Source organism: Sturnira hondurensis, unplaced genomic scaffold, assembly GCF_014824575.4.
Source record: "Sturnira hondurensis isolate 20B ecotype Veracruz unplaced genomic scaffold, ASM1482457v3 Scaffold0014584, whole genome shotgun sequence".
Lineage (NCBI taxonomy): Eukaryota > Metazoa > Chordata > Mammalia > Chiroptera > Phyllostomidae > Sturnira > Sturnira hondurensis.
This window is the reverse complement of record NW_028087215.1, coordinates 1,358,832-1,380,135: the sequence shown is the minus strand read 5'-3', so window position 1 is coordinate 1,380,135 and position 21,304 is coordinate 1,358,832. Positions and strand designations below refer to the sequence as shown.

General features: G+C 37.9%; 1 protein-coding gene across 1 annotated transcript; it reads left to right on the top strand.

Moving 5' to 3' along the window:
* Positions 1-243: 243 nt before the first annotated feature.
* NPFFR2 (neuropeptide FF receptor 2) lies at positions 244-10,346 on the top strand. Its single transcript, XM_037063472.1, has 3 exons — positions 244-571; positions 5,981-6,080; positions 9,527-10,346. The coding sequence occupies exons 1-3, from the start codon at positions 244-246 to the stop codon at positions 10,281-10,283; spliced, it is 1,185 nt and encodes a 394-aa protein (XP_036919367.1). The 3' UTR covers positions 10,284-10,346.
* The last annotated feature ends 10,958 nt before the right edge of the window (positions 10,347-21,304 follow it).

The following is a 21,304-nucleotide window of genomic DNA, read 5'->3' as shown; positions in this document are numbered from 1 at the left end:
AATACAATGGAATAACAAGTGTTACTTATAGTACAAAGTGGAATTTTCACGCGCTCTTGGTTAAAATTTGAATGCATCCAATGTTCTGTTTGTAGCTCAATTTCATGTAAAACTTATGGATTATTATGCAAGATCCATCAAAAGTCTATAGCATTGTAAAAGTGTCTCTCTTAAACTCAGGCATAGAATTTATGTTCTACTGGTTTCTAATTACATTTTTCCTTTTCTGCCTTCAGGTCCATCATGAGTGAGAAATGGGACTCAAACTCTTCAGAAAACTGGCATCATACTTTGAGTGTCAATGACACCAGTCATTATCAGTACTCAGATATCAATATTACCTATGTGAACTACTACCTCCATCGCGCTCAGGTGGCAGCCATCTTCATTATTTCCTACTTCCTGATCTTCTTCCTGTGCATGGTGGGAAATACAGTGGTCTGCTTTATTGTAATGAGGAACAAGCATATGCACACAGTCACTAATCTCTTCATCTTGAACCTGGCGATAAGTGATTTATTGGTCGGCATATTCTGTATGCCTATTACACTTCTGGACAACATTATTGCAGGTATGTTGAGTTGTGTGCCTTGCAAGATGATATGAGAAAATGTGTGTCCCATCTCCCTGCAGCCATGGCTAGGTCATCCATTTATTACATTTATATAACTTACAAGATGATATTCCAATAAATCTACTATCCACCCTACATCATACATAGTCATATTATTGGCTATATTCCCTATACTGTATTTTATATCCCTGTGACTATTTTGTAACTGTCAATTTGTACATATTAATTCCTTCATCTTGGAGTGTTCACTGAATGTCTTCAGAGAATGAGATCTAGCATATATTGCCGAAGACTTAGAATTTGCTTGAAACAGTTCAGGGCAAATGTAACATGGCAGAAATATTATTAAGAATATTGTGGGGTGTAAAGTTCAAGAAATAGGTAAGTCTGCTTTTAACTGATTCATTGTCTTCAATCAAATATAAATAGATATTTAGACCCTCTTATGGTTAGCTAGGGAGATTTCCAATAGTTTTTTTAAAAGATTTTATTTACCCATTTTTAGAGAGAGTGGAAGGGAAGGAGAAAGAGAGGGAGAGAAACATCAATGTGTGGTTGCCTCTCATGTTCCCCTTACTGGGACCTAGCCTACAATCTAGTCATGTGCCCTAGACTGGAGATCGAACCGGCGACCCTTTGGTTTGCAGGCTTGCATTCAATCCACTGAGCTATGCCAGGCAGGGCAGATTTCCAGCAGTTTTTGATGAAAAACAAAGCAGCAGTCCCAGAAAAATGGAAGTTTCATCAGTGGTAAATTCCATGTCAATATAATGACTAAGTACTGCCCTAGGGTGTTTCTTGGCCTGTGTTACTGTTTCCATTACACTACATGATATACTTTGAAACTGCAGGAACAATGTACCTCCAGCTCCCAGCTCAGTTTTGGTACATAGTACCTGCTTAACAAGTAGCTTTATATTAATTAATGAACAGTACTCAAGATATTCATATTCCCATCTGTAAGGAAAAAAAATGAAGCGATAGCAACACACCAAAATTGTAAAGCACCACGAGCCATCTCAGAGTCAGCTTTTTATAACATTCAACATAAGTTCACTAAAGAATACCAGGTTCCTCTATAGAATTTACCTGTTTTCTTTTCTTTGGAGTGGGAGCTCAGAATGCCTCTTTTCTCACTATGCATTGCATAGACCATGTGCCTTTGTGATGTTTATCAGTAAAAAACAATGTGAAGGATGTATAATTTCAAAGCACCATGCTAGACAAAGACTGAAAGAATTGATAAAAATTAGCATTATTGTTCTGAAGAAACCTATTTATGAAGAAGAAATGCTCTCAACATTCTCTCTGTACGCATTTATAATTAGATTATTTAAAAAATTTCCACATAGAAAGAAAAAGGAGCTCCTACCTTTTGCAACAGCATGGATGGAATTGGAAAGCATTATGCTGAGTGAAATAAACCAGGCAGTGAAAGACAAATACCATATGATCTTACCTTTAACAGGAATGTAATCAACAAAACAAACAAGCAAGCAAAATATAACCAAAGACACTTAAATTGAGAACAGGCTGACAGTGACCAGAGGGGAGAGGGGAGGGGATTTCGGGGGAAGTGGGGAAGGGTTTGAAGGAACTAGTATAAAGGACAAAAGGACAATAACAAGGGCAGGGGTTGAAGACAGGAGGGAGGTGGGAGGATTGGGGGGTGGGCTGGGATGGGGGTTAAGGGCAAAAAAATTGTACAACAGTTTAATAGAACAATTAAAATTAAAAAATGGTACAAATTCAAAAAAATAAATTTAAAGTGAATGATATACAAAATAGTACATAAAAATGTAATTGATAACCCAGTTTTAAGAAAATTTTATATAGTATTACCCTTCCTTACCTTTGATTTGCAATCCCTGGAGGCAGCCACAGTCAGCAATTTTTGCCTTTGTTTTTTGGTAATGACTATTATGTTTTCATTATAATGTGTTATCTTCAATCTGTAGAGCTGTAATTTCCTTTTCATAACCCTCTTCTACCAGAAGAGGTAGTTTTCCTTTGCAGACTCCACTGCAATGACAGCACAGGGACGAAATAGCATAAACCCACGGAAACTGCACGTCAGGTACTATTGAATGTGAGGCTGGGAAAACAGCGAGACTGGCTGATACACATGCATACTCTCTCCTCCTCTCATTCTCTCAATGTAACTATAGTTTTTGGTTAAATCAGTGTTCAGTGTATACATTCCTATTATTCTATGTATCTTACCCCCGTTGAGCCAAATAGAGTGCTATGATAGCAATTTCTCTACCAAACAAATTTTTTTTTGTTTTCCTGGATTTAAAAAAGGCGTCATATTTTGATTTGTTTTGTAGCAGGTGTGTACCTGTTGGTAACATAGTCTCAGCTACTCTTCCAGGTGTCGATTCCTTATCCATACTTTCAAACATAAAGGGTAACCTGTAAATTGCATCTTCCTTCCTGGAGATACCTGCCAGGTGCTCTCGATGTTTTGTTTCTACCCAGGTATAGTGTCCTCCAGGCAGGGAGCTCACCTGCTCCGGGACGTCCCTGCCCTGAGACCCGAACAACCTCTTCTCAGGCCTCTGTTGTCAGGATGCCATTTCTTTTTTCTTGGTTCATTTTCCTATTATCTTCCAGAGAAATGGTCAATTGAGGTGAAAATGTTAGAAATCTTATAGATCTGCAAATATCTTTATTCTGCCCTCATATTTGACTACTTAGCTATATAATATATTCTGGGTTGGACATGTTTTCCCTCAAAATATTTGAAGAGATTGCTCTACTGTTATTTCTGAGAAACCTGATGTTACTGCTGAAAAATCCTATGCCATTTGACTTGATTCTTTTACTCATAATTTGTATTTGGTTTTTCTTCCTGGAAGTTCTTTGGACTTCTTTTTATCCCCAGTGCTCTGAATTTCAGACAATTATGACTTGGAGTATCTTTTTTAAATTTCATGTATTGTGGTAGACACAAACTAGGTCCTTCAGTCAAAGGGAACAGAATTCCCTTTGTTCCTGGGGAATTTTCTTGTAGAATTCTTTCCTGTTTTTCTTTGACCCCTACTAATATCATATTTGAGATTTGAGTTTCCCCCTCCCCTCTTTATTACTCTTTTTTCTTCCATTTTCTGCTCCTTATTGTTCTTCTTTCAAAGATTTCCTTTACTCTTTCTTCCAGACTTTATATTAAGTTCTTCATTTCTATTATTGTATTGTAAAGTCTGAGCTATTTTTACATTCTGCATGTTTCTTATATTCTCATGCATGTTTCATGGATGTTACTTCTTTGAGGTTATTCATAATAACTTGTGTTTCCTTTTCATTTTTCATCTACCTGATTTATATTGGTTTCTTCCTATATTTCTCGTTTCCAGTTTGTTGTAGACTTTTTAATTTAATGTTTCCTAATGCTCACTGCTACTTAACTGCTCATGCATTGGAAAGAGGCACTGTGTGTCTGCCTTGAACATCTGCATGTATGGGTATTCAGGTTAGGTCCACCCTCAGCTTCATTAGTCTGGGCTATTCACTGAGACACCCAGAGATTAAAATTTTTATGTCACTGTTCTTAGGAGGATCACTTTCCCCAGAAGGAAATTCTCTGATCTACTGCTATAGGTATGTGAGGCTGGCTGGCTGTTGCATTCTAGACTGAGTGGGCCAGCAGTATTGCATGCAGAGTGTGTACCTTCACTTAATTCTGTGTCAGTGGGACCCCCTCCCCCTGCACCTAGAGATTCAAGAGTCTAAAACCTCCGTGCCTCCATCTCCTTAGAGAGTTACCTCCACTCTTCTGACCCCCTGGGAGAAAGCCAGTGGCATCGGATGGCGTTTACACATAATTCAGCAGCCAGTTGTGTTGTTTGCCCAGCTTTACATTCAGTTGTGTCTTCCGCCTCGGTCTCTGTGCATTTACGTTCTTTTTGTCCTAGTGCTATCATTTCTGTGGAGTTTGGTGAGAGAAATGGGATACGTTGCTTGTTCTTCCATTTTCAACCAATGGCTATACACATTCTCTTTTGCATTTTTTGTTGAAAAATAGTACTGCATCAAACAAACCAGTTTCAGGACTGAGAAGACATGCTCTCTTTTGGTTTGTTCAGTAGAGTCACTCAAACACCTGTTGCAAAATGGGACGAATGGATGATAAGTGTTGGTTTGGTTTTTCAAAGATGTGTTTGGATTATTTAGGTTACTGGAAATATTTTTAGCTAGGTATGTGGGGATTAGCCATATTTTAAAGAATAAATCACAAAATATTTTTGAGTTAACATTTTTTAAATATGAGAAATGTAGCATTCATCTTTTGGGAGACTAGAATATTTGCTAGTAGAAGAATAAGTTACTTTCTTAATAGCAGATGAGTGTTTAGAATATCAAACTGCTATAATAATTTTACTAATTCATTTGTCAACATTCTGGTAACTGAGGCTCACTTGAGGAGGAATTCAAATGGACTACTTTTGTTCATGTAAGGTGGTCTTCTAAAAGTATATCTTAGCCAGCTCAGGCTGCTATAGCAAAATGCGATAGAGGGAGATTGAGGCTTAAACAGCAGGCGTTTATTTCCTCACTGATTGGAGGTTTAACACTCAAAGTCAGGGCACCGGCAGGGTCAGATTCTCGGTGAGAGTACTTTTTCTGGTCTGTGGACAACCCTGTTGCTGTTTGTTCACGTGGCCTTTCCTCAGTACGTGCGTATGGAGAAAGATGTTTCTTGTCCTCTTATAAATCCCATTATGTGGGCTACACCCTCAAGGCCTAATCTAAACCTAATTACTTCCCCAGAACCAAATATCCAAATATCATCACTTTGAGGGTTAAAGTTTCATTATATAAACTTGGGGTGGGAGGAGTGGGCACAAACAGTTTTTGAATAACAAATGATTTTTTGTGGTGATTTGTCTAATTCTATTATATATCGGTAAATATTAATTCTGCATGTAGCATCTCAATTTATGGGGAACATTTCCAAGTTAGAATACTATTCATTTAAAGAGCATTATTATTGTATAAGAGATGGTTGTCTGGACCCTGGAACCGCACCGCTAGGGTTCAGATCCTAATATAATGCTAAGCAGCTGTGTGGCAAGGCGTGTGATACTTGTGTGTTGTTGCTAGTCTGTATCATGAAGTGAATAATAAAGGCTTTGAAAGCCTATTGCAGGGAATTAGATATATTAATAGATAGAAAGCACCATTACAGTGCCTAGAATGTTGTAACTGCTATATAAGTTTTGAGATTATTATTAGTATACTAAAAACGAAGCTCTGGAGATACTGGTGAAAATAATGGGAATCATTGATTGTTCCATAGATATCATATAGAAAACTTTTATCAGTTTTCATTTCATGCCTTTCTGTTTATTTTCCGTGAAACTTTTTAAGAGTGATTTTTTTCAGACTATTTCTTTTCCCTTTCAGGGTGGCCATTTGGAAACACGATGTGCAAAGTCAGTGGTTTGGTTCAGGGAATATCAGTTGCAGCTTCAGTCTTTACTTTGGTTGCAATAGCAGTGGATAGGTAAGTCCGCACCAAAACGTGAATCCAGAAAAACGGGCATGTTTGCCTCTAATCCACTGAACTAGAGAAGAATGTGTGATCTACTAAACTGGGTTGTGTATATACATGAGAGAGGGTATGCGAGGGCTGTCCAGAAAGTAGCCAGCCACGTAGCGTGAAAAATAGAGACATTTATTTAGGGAGATACAATATACAAGAAACATTGTACACAGGACAATGATGTCTCAGTCCCCTTCAATGTAGGCACCTTGGGACCTCACACATTTCTCCCAATCCCTATCAGCTGCCCCACTGTATTTTCCTGAATCTCATTGACAGTCTGAAATCCCTTCCCTTTCAAAGGTCATTTTAGTTTTGGGAAAAGACAGAAATTGCAGGGTCCCAAACCTGGGCTGTAGTGGGGTTGAGTCACCTGGGTGATTCGATGTTTCACCAAAATACTCTGCATGAGACATGATGCATGAGTGGGTGTGTTGTCATGATGAAGCTGCCAATCACCAGTTGCCCATAGCTGTGGCCTTCTGAATCATCCAAATAGTTTCAGTGGAGGAATGTTCAAGTTTAATGCAAAATTTGATGCAGATTTGTTGCTCTACTCACTCAGTTATTTTGAATGTGATGGCCACACAGTAAACATGCTCACTCAGTGGCATCTATCATTTCCACTGACGGTGAAGTCATCATTGTTTATGCACGCCCATTCTAGTCTACTCCCCTTGGTTGCCAGGTCACATCGATGTTGTGTAAACAGTTCTCATTAGAGTAACAATGGCTGGACATTTTCTGGATACACACACACACACACACACACACACATATATATATATATATAATTTTCTCTCTGGATATATATATATATGTATATATATATACGAGAGAGAGAAAAATAAGATGTGGTATAATTGTTGACATAACACTTGGTAGATTCTATTTTTAATATTAACTTACTGTTTCCAACATTATTCATAATGTTTTAATCTATTTCTAAGAGCTTATCATATAGACCTAGTTTATGTGTTTTGCAGGAAAAGAAAATAGAATTTAAACACATCCTAACTATTGTACACTAAAGATATTTTTATATTGTTTCTAAGTTTATTAAATGCTTACTATTATACTAAATTATTTTTGTATATTACTTATTTGCTTATAATTATATGCATTTTATACTAGTAATAGTAGTACTATTACTAAATAATTTTAATGTTAATAATAGACTTTATACCTTAATTATATAATATATATCATCTTTACAGAAAATAAAAGCCTATAATGTCCTTTTCATTTTCTCCTTGAATCTTGAGTTTATCACTTTTATTCCACATTATATTTAGTATTAATCCTTTTTTACTGTTTCTAGCATGCCTTCTGAACAGAGATTTAGAAATAAACATTGCTCTTCATTATAAAAAGTACATAAGGTTGGAATATTAAACAAATTGTACTGTATTTATTTGATGAATAGCTATACAGTGGTTAAAATTAATGACCTTGGTCACCATATATCAAAATGCATACATTTCAAAAGCATGCAGTCTCAACAAAGGTACATAATAATACATGCAACATGGTGCCATTATATCAAATTTAAAATGTCATAGAAGTAGGTTAATACTATGCAAGCATAAATAATTTGACAGTAGGGATGTATATCAACTTCAGGATTTTAGTGGAAAGAGGAAAATGACTGGGATAAAGTAGATCTACCAAAGGAATTTTAACTGTATCTGTAATGTTTTAGGTTTCTTAAAAAACTGATGAGCATTTGGCCACCTGCTGTGGTTTAATTCACAATGCCACTGCCTGTCATTCCATCTGTGTGTCACTTTGCAATAGTTCCAGTCATCTGTTGCTGTCTAATGAGTCACCTTCCAAAACAAACCACTTAGTGGCCTAAAATGGTAGCGATACTTATGCTTGTGAATTTATGATGTGAGCGGATTTAGCAGGTATCAATGACTTCACTGGTGTTGAATTTCTGTTTTTTTCATTTTTGCCTCTTTGAATACATATACATATATTATTGAGTGAATACATAAATAAAATATTTGAGGTTCTCATAGTTGGTTTACAAAAAATAAAAGTATCTAGAATTGTGCCTATGAAGTTATCTGCAATTTAATGGTGAGTAAAGGGGAAAATTCACTGATCAGAAGACGAGGAGAAAGCTTGGAGGTTAAGACAGAAGACCCCATTTGAAAGGACAGCAGAGCAGTCCAAGTTCAAGGGAACTAGTCCTTGTGTGTCAGATAAACTAGTTTGGAGTTGTTGCTGCACCCACATAAATGCTTGAAGCTTTCTTACCTGCAAGTCTGGAAAGTGGTAATTTTCATAACATTTCAGTGTTATAGAGCCATCACAAAAATGAAAGAAGTTAAATGGGTGGTAGTACTTTGAAAATATAAAATGCTACACAATTGCTTACTGGTATAATTATAACTAACATGTGCATCAGGTTTTGTAGCATCAAGAATCACAATAACAAAATAGCAATAAAACGAATCAGACTAGCTTTACATACTGATGTCGAACTTTCATGCCCACCAGGGGACAGACCACTGGGAAAGTGCCTAATCAGAAATCACAATGGAACTCTTAGACCCTTATTGCTGTGAAACAAGTCACCAAATCACATAGTGGCTTAAAGCAATACTTCTGTAGTATTTCTCCTGGTTCTGTGGATTGTCTGAGTGCCTCTCGTGGTTCTCCTCCTGCTCAGTGATTTGTAGCTGAGATCAGTACTGCTGCAGCACCACTCGGGGCGCCAAACTAGGGCTGGCACCTCCTGGGGGCGGGGGCGGTCTCTCTTGCCCCAGGGTCTTTCTACACACAGCCTGTCACCTAATTCAAGCTCTTTACAACCTGGTGGCTGGCTTTCAAGAGGAAGCATTCCAGGTACAAGCCCCAATATGCAAGTATATGAAGAGCCTCTGTTTGTCATTCTTGCTAATGTCTCATTGGCCAAGGCAAGTTACATAGCCAAGCATACAGATAACATGGGGGGAGGAACACCGAAGGGCATGATGAAGAGTTTAAGAATATGAACCCTGGAGCTAAATGACCTGTATAAGAATTATATGTAATTATGGGCATTATTTTTACCTTTTCTAGGCTTATTTTTCCATCTTTTATGATGAAACTTTAAGAGATACTTCATGCAAACCAATAGAACAGAATGAAACAGAGTACTACACACTTATGCTCAATAAATAATAGCTACCCCTATTACTTTTGTTAATAATAGTGTCTGATATACTCCACTTATTCATATTTTGAATTGAAATTCATTTCATGTCAATTACAGAAAATGGCAATACATGCCTTTCTCCCACTAATGGTAGCTTTCCATGTTTTTGAGAAGAATTTAGGAAGTACTTAAATTTACATCACAACTCAGTCAGAAGTTAGGAGGCACTGCCTCGACTGATACTTGCCTTTACTTGCAGGTTCCGGTGTGTTGTCTACCCTTTTAAACCAAAGCTCACTCTCAAGACGGCGTTGTTCATTATTGTGATCATCTGGGTCCTGGCCATCGCCATCATGTCTCCATCTGCAGTGATGTTACATGTACAAGAAGAAACACATTACCAAGTGAGACTCAACTCCCTGAATAAAACCATGCCAGTCTACTGGTGCCGGGAAGACTGGCCACATAAGGAAATGAGAAAGATCTACACCACGGTGCTATTTGCCAACATCTATCTGGCTCCCCTGTTCCTCATTGTCATCATGTACGGAAGGATTGGAATTTCGCTGTTCAAGATGACGGTGCCTCACGCCGGCAAGCAGAACCGGGAGCAGTGGCACACAGTGTCCAAGAAGAAGCAGAAGGTCATTAAGATGCTCCTGATTGTGGCTCTACTGTTTATCCTCTCCTGGCTGCCCTTGTGGACTCTGATGATGCTCTCAGACTACGCTGCACTGTCTGCAAATGAACTGCAGGTCATCAACATCTACATCTACCCGTTTGCACACTGGCTGGCCTTTTTTAACAGCAGCATCAACCCCATCATTTATGGGTTCTTCAATCAGAACTTTCGCCGTGGTTTTGAAGATGCTTTTCATCTCCAGTTCTGCCAGAAAAGAGCGCAGCCCCAGGAAGCCTATGCCCTCAGGGCTGAAAACAACGTGGTCATAAATACCTCTCATCAGTTAGCTCATGAACCTACCAATCAAAACCCACATGAGGAAAATTTGCTTTAGAAAAAGTGCTGAAAACCCCAAACAGGAATTGATGGAGGAATGAGGAAGAGCTACCAGCAGCAATGAAATTTAATAAAGAGCAAATTTAATTATTTCAGCTCTACTGTGTTATATATTGAAATACTGTTGCTCTCTATGGCTTTGTACTTCAATTGTTTCTGAGAATGTTCCAAAGGAAATATGCATGGAAAGCCCTCTCTGAAAATAAGTAAACAAAACGGTCATATGTTCATAACCAATCTTATGATACATAAAATATGTGAAGTGACTAATACATGAGTCTTCCCCGATAAATCCATTTTCCAGGAACATATTTCAAAGCCTGACCTTTTTCAGCTTAACCCTTTCTGTATGAGACAAGCATGTGTATTACGTCTATTGACGCATGCACACCGAGTCTCCACTTGGTGATAAAGTGGTAGTTCTTTGCATGAAATCACATTTTGGCAGTTTTTCCTTTGCCTTTGTATTTGAAATTACAGACTAAAAATTAATTATCTGCACTTTTAAAATATATTTCTTAGAAATAAGAACTATAATAGCAAATAAAGGGACATTATATTTCTTTGTATTACAGGTTGATTTTGTTTGATTTGAAAGAGTAAAGTTGGTGAAATCATAAAATTGTTTCATAGGAGTTATCGTTGGTTTTTTAATGTTTTTATAAATGAAGTTTATGCTCTAGCTGAGCCCATGTTTCTTATAGAGGTGATTCAGGACCCAGCTTAATTTCCTTGTTAACAGAATCTCTGACATAAAAAAAACCCCAAACCTTTCGATAATGGAGAAGTTGGCTGAAGATGGCAGCTCTCTTTCGAAGTGCTTAAGCAGAGATGCTCAACAATCATCCTAAGACTCCCGTGAAGTCTGTACAGAGCAAAACCAATTATTCCAGATTCCCTACTGAGCACAACATTTAAATACAGCACCCCTACTGGTTTAGTAAATGAGTACTACCATTATAAAGAGAATTGTGACCACTTGGAATCTCCTGTGTTACAATTACATTGATCATAGTTGTAAATGCAAGCTTTTAGGGTGACATAGACCTCTAAAAATTGGGAATTATAAAATAACAAATAGTCTGGCAAATAAAAATAAATGTCTAGTCTTGGAATTGTCATGTTTTTCCAGTCATTTATGTAGCCCAAGATAAAAGCTCTTCAACATTGTAGACTTTGAGAAAATAATTGTTGAGTTTTAGGTTGAATTGAGTTGTGTGACATTTGAAAATGCCAGGGTCACTTTCTGCAGTCAGCGAGGGTGACTCTGAAGTCTTCTTGTGAAATCTTTTAAATTCAGGTTCATTTGTCTAATGTGCAATTAAAATTGTACACTGAAATACAGTGCAGGGAGACAGAGAAAGGTTTGTTTGATTTGGCCGGAGCAAGAGGACTTGGACTGGAGAGCAAGATCTCTGAAATCTCCCCTAAGAAGCAAAAATAGTGAAATTTTATGTAGGTAGGGAGTAGGGAAGAGGGTATTTCATGGAACTGAGGGAAAAGTTTATGTTTCTTCTGTCTGAGAAAATAACATTTTGTGCCAACAGTCTTTGGGGCACAAGCAGATGGTCACAACATATATTCTCCTTTTGACCCTGGAGTTGTCTCATTCTGCTTGACAGAAAAACAGTCCATCAGCAAGGTAACATTGCAATGTGAGAGCAAGGGGTGCTTGGTGGGAAGAGCAGCTAATGTGTAAGTGAGCAACCACAGGGCTCCAACGACAGCTTTAGGTACAGAATGTGATCTTGTATCCCTCTGCCTTGACTTACGGAAACATTACCTGCAGTTGGTGTACTTAGATGTTGAAGATTATTTTGTTAGAGATCATCACTTTCTTATGGGCATCTTCACATTCTACCAGTTCCTGAAAATGATCATGACNCTTTGGGGCACAAGCAGATGGTCACAATTTTCTTAAAGGCATTCCTTCTGCACTATAAACCCATATATTCTCCTTTTGACCCTGGAGTTGTCTCATTCTGCTTGACAGAAAAACAGTCCATCAGCAAGGTAACATTGCAATGTGAGAGCAAGGGCTGCTTGGTGGGAAGAGCAGCTAATGTGTAAGTGAGCAACCACAGGGCTCCAACGACAGCTTTAGGTACAGAATGTGATCTTGTATCCCTCTGCCTTGACTTACGGAAACATTACCTGCAGTTGGTGTACTTAGATGTTGAAGATTATTTTGTTAGAGATCATCACTTTCTTATGGGCATCTTCACATTCTACCAGTTCCTGAAAATGATCATGACTAAGTTTTACACTCTTATTTGTTATTTGTCTACCTTTTATTACCTACAGTTCATTATCTATTTCTTCTTAATGGTTAAAAAACTCTCTTCCCCCAATCCCATCTTGGCTTTTGGTCCTGTCTTTCAATTCTCTCTATGGTTGGCTGACTCACCTTCCTGAAATAGAGAGATAATTTGTTCTCATTTGTAAAAATGCTTCAGAAGCCCTCTACCTGATAAAGTGCGCCCGGACACCCAAAGTGCACCTCGGTCTGGCTCTTGTCTCCTGGTTGCAACTACAACACAAATTGTTTTCTAAACTTCAGTCAAACTGGGATGGTTAGCCTAGATTACTGTATTTTTTCACGTATTATGTATTCTCTGCTTTATTCTCCCATCTGCCTGTCTGTACTTTGTCCAAGGTCTATTAAAAAGCTAAGTTTCAGAGAGTCCGTATTCTTACAGAACTGTGTACTTTTCTTCTAAGCATTGTACGCCTCTTGTATGAAAACCTCAGTTGTGTAGAAATTGTTATGTCTTATCCTTGCAACTAGAGTATTAATTCCTCAAGGGCATGATGAAGCAAGCCTTACTGGTTGTTAGATGCCCTACAATGTGGGTCACAGTAACAACAATAACAAGAACTCTACCGTTTATTGGGCATTATGTGCCAGAAGTTTTATATAAATTTGTATTATTTGTTCCCTTTTTATAAATATTATCACTAGAACTCAGAGACAGCAAATAACATCTAAAATTGAACAGCCAGATTCTGAGTAAGCTCTGGTTAGACACAGGTCCCTATGTAGTTTCAAAGCCTGTGCTTTTTCACCAGATTGGATTTCTAGATGGACCTTGCTTGGATGTTTCACATTAAACATTTTTTAACCTCTCAATTTCTCTTATAAACAGCCACCAGCAGCAGAGTTTGCTGGTAAAAAACTATTGTAAAGTAAAGATAACATTAGTGCTCATTGAGGCATTTGGGTGTAGATGAACCAGACGAATTTGAAGCGTTGGAATTTTAATTCTGTATCTTGCTAGCTGTATAACTATGGGAAATGTACTAAGCTTTTCTATGGCTTGTTTTCCTTAATGGTGAACAAGATATTATACATTTATCACATCATGTGTAGAGACTAACAGTGTCTGAGACAGTGTCTGAGAATAGCTACAGAAGACTATAGCTATTCCCAATACACCATATTTTGCTGTGTATAATGCACACCCATGTTTTTGACCTAAAAAAGTCTTTAATTTTAATTTTTTAATTCAATATTTTCATTTATATTTAGATACTTATTTTTTTGTATTATATAAAAATTTTAGCATTTATTTTTGAACATACAGATATCAGTTTGCTTTCTAGAGTTACACTTTTAATGCATAAGCATAAATAAAAGAATTAAAAAAATTTATATAGATGCAAAATTAGCACTACCTATGTATGCATCCTTTCAAAAATTTGAGCAAAAAAGTACACATTCATGGCAAAATACAATAAATAGCAAATAATTTCAAGATACTTGAGTTTGTATGTGCATAAGGCTGTAATACTTATTATTTATGCCTAAAGACCAGAGACATTAGTGCCAAAATATTCTATTAAGTCTATCAATATTTAACAGCCTCAAATATGCTTAGTGGAATATCAGCAAATATTTTCCAGTTTTAAGTACTTAAAATCAATCATGTTTCTACTAGAGCACATCTCATCTTGTAATAGTCAAACAAATTTTTACCTTTCTAATTATGAAATTTTAGTTCTCTAAAGAAAATGATTCTTTGCATGTTCCGATAATTCTTTGCATGTTCTGAAAAATGAAAAAAATATTTCATTCCATTGTCATGGTGTGGCTCATTAGTTGTAGGATGTGTACATGCCATTTGATAAACATTCCAACGCATTCCTTACAAAGACAATTTTGAGGAAGACTGAGCAATTACAAGTCATCTCTATGAAGTTTTATTAGTCTAGCAAACACTCTTGTGGAAGCATTTTAATACAAATTTTAGGCCNATTATGAAATTTTAGTTCTCTAAAGAAAATGACTCTTTGCATGTTCTGAAAAATGAAAAAAATATTTCATTCCATTGTCATGGTGTGGCTCATTAGTTGTAGGACGAGTACATGCCATTTGATAAACATTCCAACGCATTCCTTACAAAGACAATTTTGAGGAAGACTGAGCAATTACAAGTCATCTCTATGAAGTTTTATTAGTCTAGCAAACACTCTTGTGGAAGCATTTTAATACAAATTTTAGGCCATGGAACTAACATCTCAAACTCTCAGAACTGTACATAATTTACTCTACTTCTGAAATCTAAAATAGTAAAAACAAATACCTAGTTTTTTTATGGGGAAAAATTGCAAGTTCTTAAAATTAGAAAATCATTCAAAAGTAAGTGAAACAAGATAAGACCCAATTAAGCAATGGACAGTTAATTCAAACATGCTATCATAGGATACATAATAAAATTCAGTAACACTAGTTAATGTTGGTCAAGTAGTTTATTATTATTCCAAACAAATTCAGTAGTGTGTGGCAGAATATATTATTTTAAATGTCACACTTATGTGTAAATATTCGCTCCAATATAAAAAATAATAGTCATTCACCATGATCCACATCAAACAAAAAAGTGGAAAGAAATATTTTCAGTAAGAAATTTTAATGAAAATATCTCAGCAATATGTTAACTGTAGAAAAATATATTGTAGTGAAACTGAATTCAAAGCCCAGCCTTGCTGCTAGTATCTTGTATGACTTCTGACATATTACTCAGCAATTCTGGGATATTTGCCAGAATTGTGTATAATCAGTACTTCCCTTTGTTGAAATGTAGAGACAGACTCACAGGATATAGGAATCTGAGGGAAGCTTAGACATTTCCAAGCATAGGTCTTTCTTTTTATAAACACCCTACTTTGCAAAGTATCATGAAGAAACTAGGCCCTCTCGTCTCTAAGTAAAGGCTTATAGGCACAGGAATAGTGGCCTGGCACTTACTGATAAGTCTAATAATCTGTCCATAGTTTAAATTCTGCTGTGGACTTTAAGACTAGAAAATGAAAAAAAAATCTTTCAAATTGCAACAAATTACAGTTAAATAAAATCTCTCCAAATACTGATGTTTGCTAAATTAGAATTGAAAACAAGATATTTAAGATGTTTTCATTAACAAAATGAATTTTCATTTCTCTAGGATAATACTGATGCTCTGTTTCCAAAGTTATTGGACTTTCTAATAGGTTTTAATTAATTTGCAAGCATGCTATAACTTTTAAAATATGGGAGAAACATATTTAATAAAAACAAACACAAGAGAACCATCTCAGTCTTTCCAAACCACATGAATGGGGCAGGCTCTTTAAAAGTTGTGTGGATAGTATAATTGAGAGGGATAATCAGTGTAGCTGTATATAATTATCAGTATAGCCTGATGCTCTATAAACGGACTGCCTCATGTTTGTCCTTACAACTCCCATGAAACTCGACATAGTCTCCAACACATTCAAATTGGTGTTGTTGATCGACCTGAATCTCTGAACTAAAGCACCTTGTATCCTTTGGGAAATTATTTTTCTGAAAGAGAGCAAAACAACGATAAAGAAAAATAAATTCTATAGCTGAGGGAAGACAGAACAAGAAGAGGAAGAACCTGAACATGCCTCTAAAGAGAAACTTTAGAAAACTAAAACTTTCCTTGACTATTATTAAGGTTTTGCAGAGAGAGCCTATGCTCCCATGATGGAAGAGTAACCTGCAGCGCAGGCCTTTGGTTATGCACTGTGGGGCCAACATGGTTGTTGTTCATCAACACGGTTGTTTCTGCGTTATCAGCCTTTAGATCTCCCGTGTTACGGAGGTAGAGCCTTACTCAGCTGTGGGTTGACTGGTAGCGCATGTCCACCCTGAGGTGCAGCTTCACCTCCAGGCTGAACTGCCTGGAAGAAGTCTTCAGTGCTGGGAAGGATGGCAGGAGAAAGGTTTGGTGTCGTGGTCTTATTGATAGTCCTGGACAGGAAATTCCACTCTTTTCTTTATTACTGTTGTCGAGAGCCCTTGAAAAAATTTATAATTAAATGGAGTTTGGTACCTAAGAATGACATAGAAGAGCAGTGTGATTTCTCCTTTATCCTGTCATTATCAGCTGCTTAAAGATCATCGTTAATTCATTAAAAACACCTCTGATCACCTAATATAGTGAAGAACTGTACCAGATTCTGGAAATTAAAAAATAAAGAAGATACAGAACAATGTCCAAGCAACACAGAGTTTAGTGGAGAAGGTGAGCGTGCTGGCAAAGACAGGTAGTGCAGGAGGGGAAATGCAGGACAAAGAGTGATAACTCAGTGAAGGTGAGGCGGAGTCTCGAATGTCAGAACTCCGCCTGAGGGAGGTAAGGGCATTTGCCCCGGAAGGGGTGACATTTGACTCACGCTGAAGGCAGAGGCAGCAGAGGCACAAACAGGCCGTAGGAGAAGCCATTCCCGGCTAAGCAATGAGCTGAACATAGGACTGTAAGGAAGAACTCTGATGTGTTCACACAAGAAAGGGAAATAATTGTGGCAGGAACATGACAGGAAGGAGAAATTAGTATGAGAAAGGACGTTGGAACAGGATTTGAGTGATCTTCCATAACCAGCTAAGACATGTAGCTCTTCCTAGTATGTATAGTGTCTTAGTTCTATTCTTTTTTCTTTCTCTTTGACTACTTTCATGTTTGTCTTCTTTTCCTTTTCTTCTTGAGATGTTTTCAGAATAAAGCGTGGCCAGAATCAGTCACAGCATTTTGCTTGCTCTGGCCCTTCTTGTAGAGTGGGTTTGGTGAAGTAAACATGCACTCGCTGCTTTTGCACAGCCTACGTCGGTTAAAACCCTCTCCAGCTGGAACTGGTGATGTGTTTAGCTATGCAGCAAATCACCATAGTAACAATCGAAGAGAGTTAAACAAAAAGTAAAACACAGGGTGGGGCAAAAGCAGGTCAACCGTTGTGAGTACACCAAACACAGATTTTATTCTTGTATTATTATTAATTATTGTATTATTTTCCATACAACTGTAAACATACTTTCGTCCGACCCTGTATGTTTAAATCAATGAGCTGAGCAGACTCCATCTGTGGACTCATTCTTTCTGTCCTCGGAGAGCATCTCTAGGAGGTCCCACAGCAACCCTAGTCATGCTCAGTTAATAACATTTCTCTGGGTATTAAAATTTTAGTCTAATCAAGTATAATTTCAAAGTTCTCTTAAATGTAACTGCTTCCCTCCCAGCTCACTTGCACCTAAAGCAGAGAAGCCTACTGCGGACCATCCAAGTGTCATCTGCCACTTGTTTCTCCTTTCATCTCCACACTGGCTCCTGCTGCGCTGGCTCCTCCCGGATCAGGTAAGCACGTTCCGGATGAGGAAGAGCTGTGGATGCAGAGCATTTCTTACCTGATGTGTGGAAAGGTCATGCTGTGATTTGGCTTCACGAGCTTTCAGTGGTACAGATATTATGGTTAATTTATTCCCAGATAGAACCGAGATGGCCATTCCCAGGCTAGACTGAGGCCTGGTCCCTCCAGCCAGTCTGGTGTGTGCTCACTTTCCGCTTTGAACCTGCACAAGCCACCTCGTTTTTACTGAGGTTGCCTTGCTTCCAGTAGGAGGTCATCTTTGACATGAGGCCATTCAATAGATAATTTGTTGATTCAAATGGAAATAGGCTGCTTTTGTTCAAAGCTTGCTGTTACAAACCTATGTGTTGGGGACCACTCTGTGTGGTTCTGGAGACTGCAGCCCCTTAAAAGCAGGCTCTGAAAGGGGCTAGTAAGTCTCCCTGGAAAACCAGGTAACACAGGTGGCAGACATGACCTGACTCTAACACCAAGGGTTCCCATGGGAATCAGGCCTGCTGAATACATTTTGTCCTTTGAAGTTTGCTTTGCTTTGGATAGCTGTGTTGATATAAACTGGATGTTTAAGTTCAAGGCATAAGGAATAAACTCCTTATCTCATGAAACATGTCTTAAAGACGCTCTGGCATCAGCATGACTAACAGACCCTGACCTGTGACAAATCTCTGTGCTCCTTCCATTGTTATCTATAGATTATACCTGTTTTGTATGACTATAGCCTTTTGACATAGACTGATGAGCTATGCATGTATGCTGTATACACCTATACATACCATTCCCAGTAAAAACTGTTTGGGAGAAGGGTTCGGGGCGTCCCCCACTAGAGGGAATTTCTATCCCCTTTCCCAGGGGAACAACAAGATTGTGTGCCTGATGACTTATTTCTCATCCATGGTGGCTGGGAGAGCTCTGTGGGACAGAGTTCCTCCCACGCCTATGTTTATGGACTAAAGGGGCATTTTAAAAGAAAACAAGTCCGTACCTCTGCCTTTGGGCATTTCCATTTGCTGTTATCTCTGTCTGTAAGTCTCTCTCTTTGGAGCTTCATAGCTGGCTCCCTGGCCTTGTAAGGGGAGTCCCCCCACCTACAGAGCTCTTTCCTCGGAGATGTCAAAACTGAATTCTATGTTTCATTACAACCATCTTAACCAGCTAAATGTACCACAGAACTAGGAACTTTGAGGGATCTTGGTATGCCAGAGCATTCCTGAACCTGGCTGAAGACTTTTCCCCGACCAAGGACCTGTAGACTCATTCCCTCCTCAACAAGGTGCCCATTTTCAATTCTGTATTAGCACGTCCATCATGACACTCCTGTAGCAGGGACAAAGCAATGCTCACTGTAGACCAAGCCGTCCTTCTGCATACAAATATTAAAGGTTTTCATGACGAGTTTTAATTCAAAGAGTAAACTGGGTAAAAGTAGTAATAATTTTGCTTTTAAACTAAATTGTGAAAAATGTTTACAAACTCTTGACAGATCTTTGTGAATACACATATATAAAAATATATGTGTATATTCTTTCTTTGATATCATTGCAATATAATAAACCAACATAAGGCTTTTATTTTTATATATTTTATTATGCTATTATAGTTGTGCCATTCCCCAGCTTTTTATTCCTCTCTGCCCTGCACCCAGCCTCCTACCCACATCCCCCACCTTAGTTCATGTCCATGGGTCATACTTATACATTTTTTGGCTTCTCCATCACCTACACTATTCTTAACCTCCCACTGTCTACCTACCATTATGCTTCTTATTCCCTGTACCTTCCCTCTATTCTCCCCACTCCAACGCCCCACTAATAACCCTTCATGTGATCTCCATTTCTGTTCTTCTGTTTTGTTGTAGTTGTTTTCTTTTTTTTTTTTTTCTTTTAGGTTCAGTTGTTGATAGTTGTGTTTGTTGTCACCAAAAGAAAGCTTTTAAAAGAATAGTATAATAAACCTAATTTACTGTTGTGTACATTTTAAAGAAATTTGTACAAATTTTCACTAAAGCACCAAAGTCATCTTTGTTTTAAAATGTGCTTAGCAGAGAATCTGTAACAGAACAAGCTGAGCTAATTATATCAATTACATTGAGTTTAGTTGATTCATAATTTCAGTGTTGTGTGTATATATATTTGCATACATGTGGTCTTTTTCTGCATAATTTTCAAATATCTATTAGTGTCTTTGTGAAAAGAAAACATTTTGAACAGAATAGATTTGTCAGGCCTTCCTGAGGTGAGAGACTCCATTGGTCTTACAATGTAAAAAGGATTTAAAATAAGATTATTGAAGACATTAAAATTGATTTGCTTTCAGATTTTCTTCCAAATATCCACAAATCCCCTTTGAAGACACATAATCGATCAGGCCATTCCCTGAGTGGTGATGAACGACCATTCCCCAGCATCAGCCTGATGAAGCTGCATGCATTCAAGGCTGCATGCATTCAAGGCTGCATGCATTCAAGGCTGCATGCATTCAAGGCTGCATGCATTCAAGGCTGCATGCATTCAAGGTGGCTCTCAATCAGTGGGTGACCCATTCCCCACACTCACCTCTTGCTATTTCTTGCCATGTCCAGGCTGAGGCCAGCCCCAGAGCCTGTGAGCTTTTCTCTGAGCAATCCTGCCCTCTTGAACACACCTGCATTTTCATTAATGATGTGGTCTCTTAGAAAACACATCAACATGTCAAAAATGATGAAGAAAAATAAAAATATTGCTTTTTAAAAATATTAGACCACATGGAGACTAGTGATTCTTCTAGTAATCTTGCCTTCTATTTTACAGACAAAATTGAGAGGGTCAAAAAAGCTCTTCCATGTCCAAATTACCAGAGAATTACCCAGTTTACTGCTCAGACACACTTATCTCTGGGCCCTTGTCACTCGTGCCCAGGCTGTGCCCCTCCTCACTGCTTCAAGGACTTGCATCCTGTGATTATTCCCTCTGTCAGGGGCATCGTCAGTTCCCAGTCCACTCTTTGCTGGATTATGTCTGGAGAATCAAACGTTTAGCATCTGCAATTCTAAAAACAAACACTTTTTCCTGGCCTCTCATCTCCTCCCATGTCCTGCTGCTTCTCTTTATAGCAAAATCATCAAGAGGTTTTTCTTCCTCTAGTTGGTCTCCATGGAGAACATTTCAATCAATCTTTTTTTTTTCTACCAGTTCACCAAAAGTGCTCTGGTCAAGGTCATCACTGACCACTTTGTGGCAGTGGTCCATGGTCAGGCTTTATCTTGCTGGACCTTTCACCAGCATTTTTGCTAATGGATCATTCCTTCCTTCTGAAAATACTTCTTCTTCATGTAGCATTTGAATTATTATCTCCTACATGACTCACAACACCTTTCCATTGTCCTTCTGAGAACTT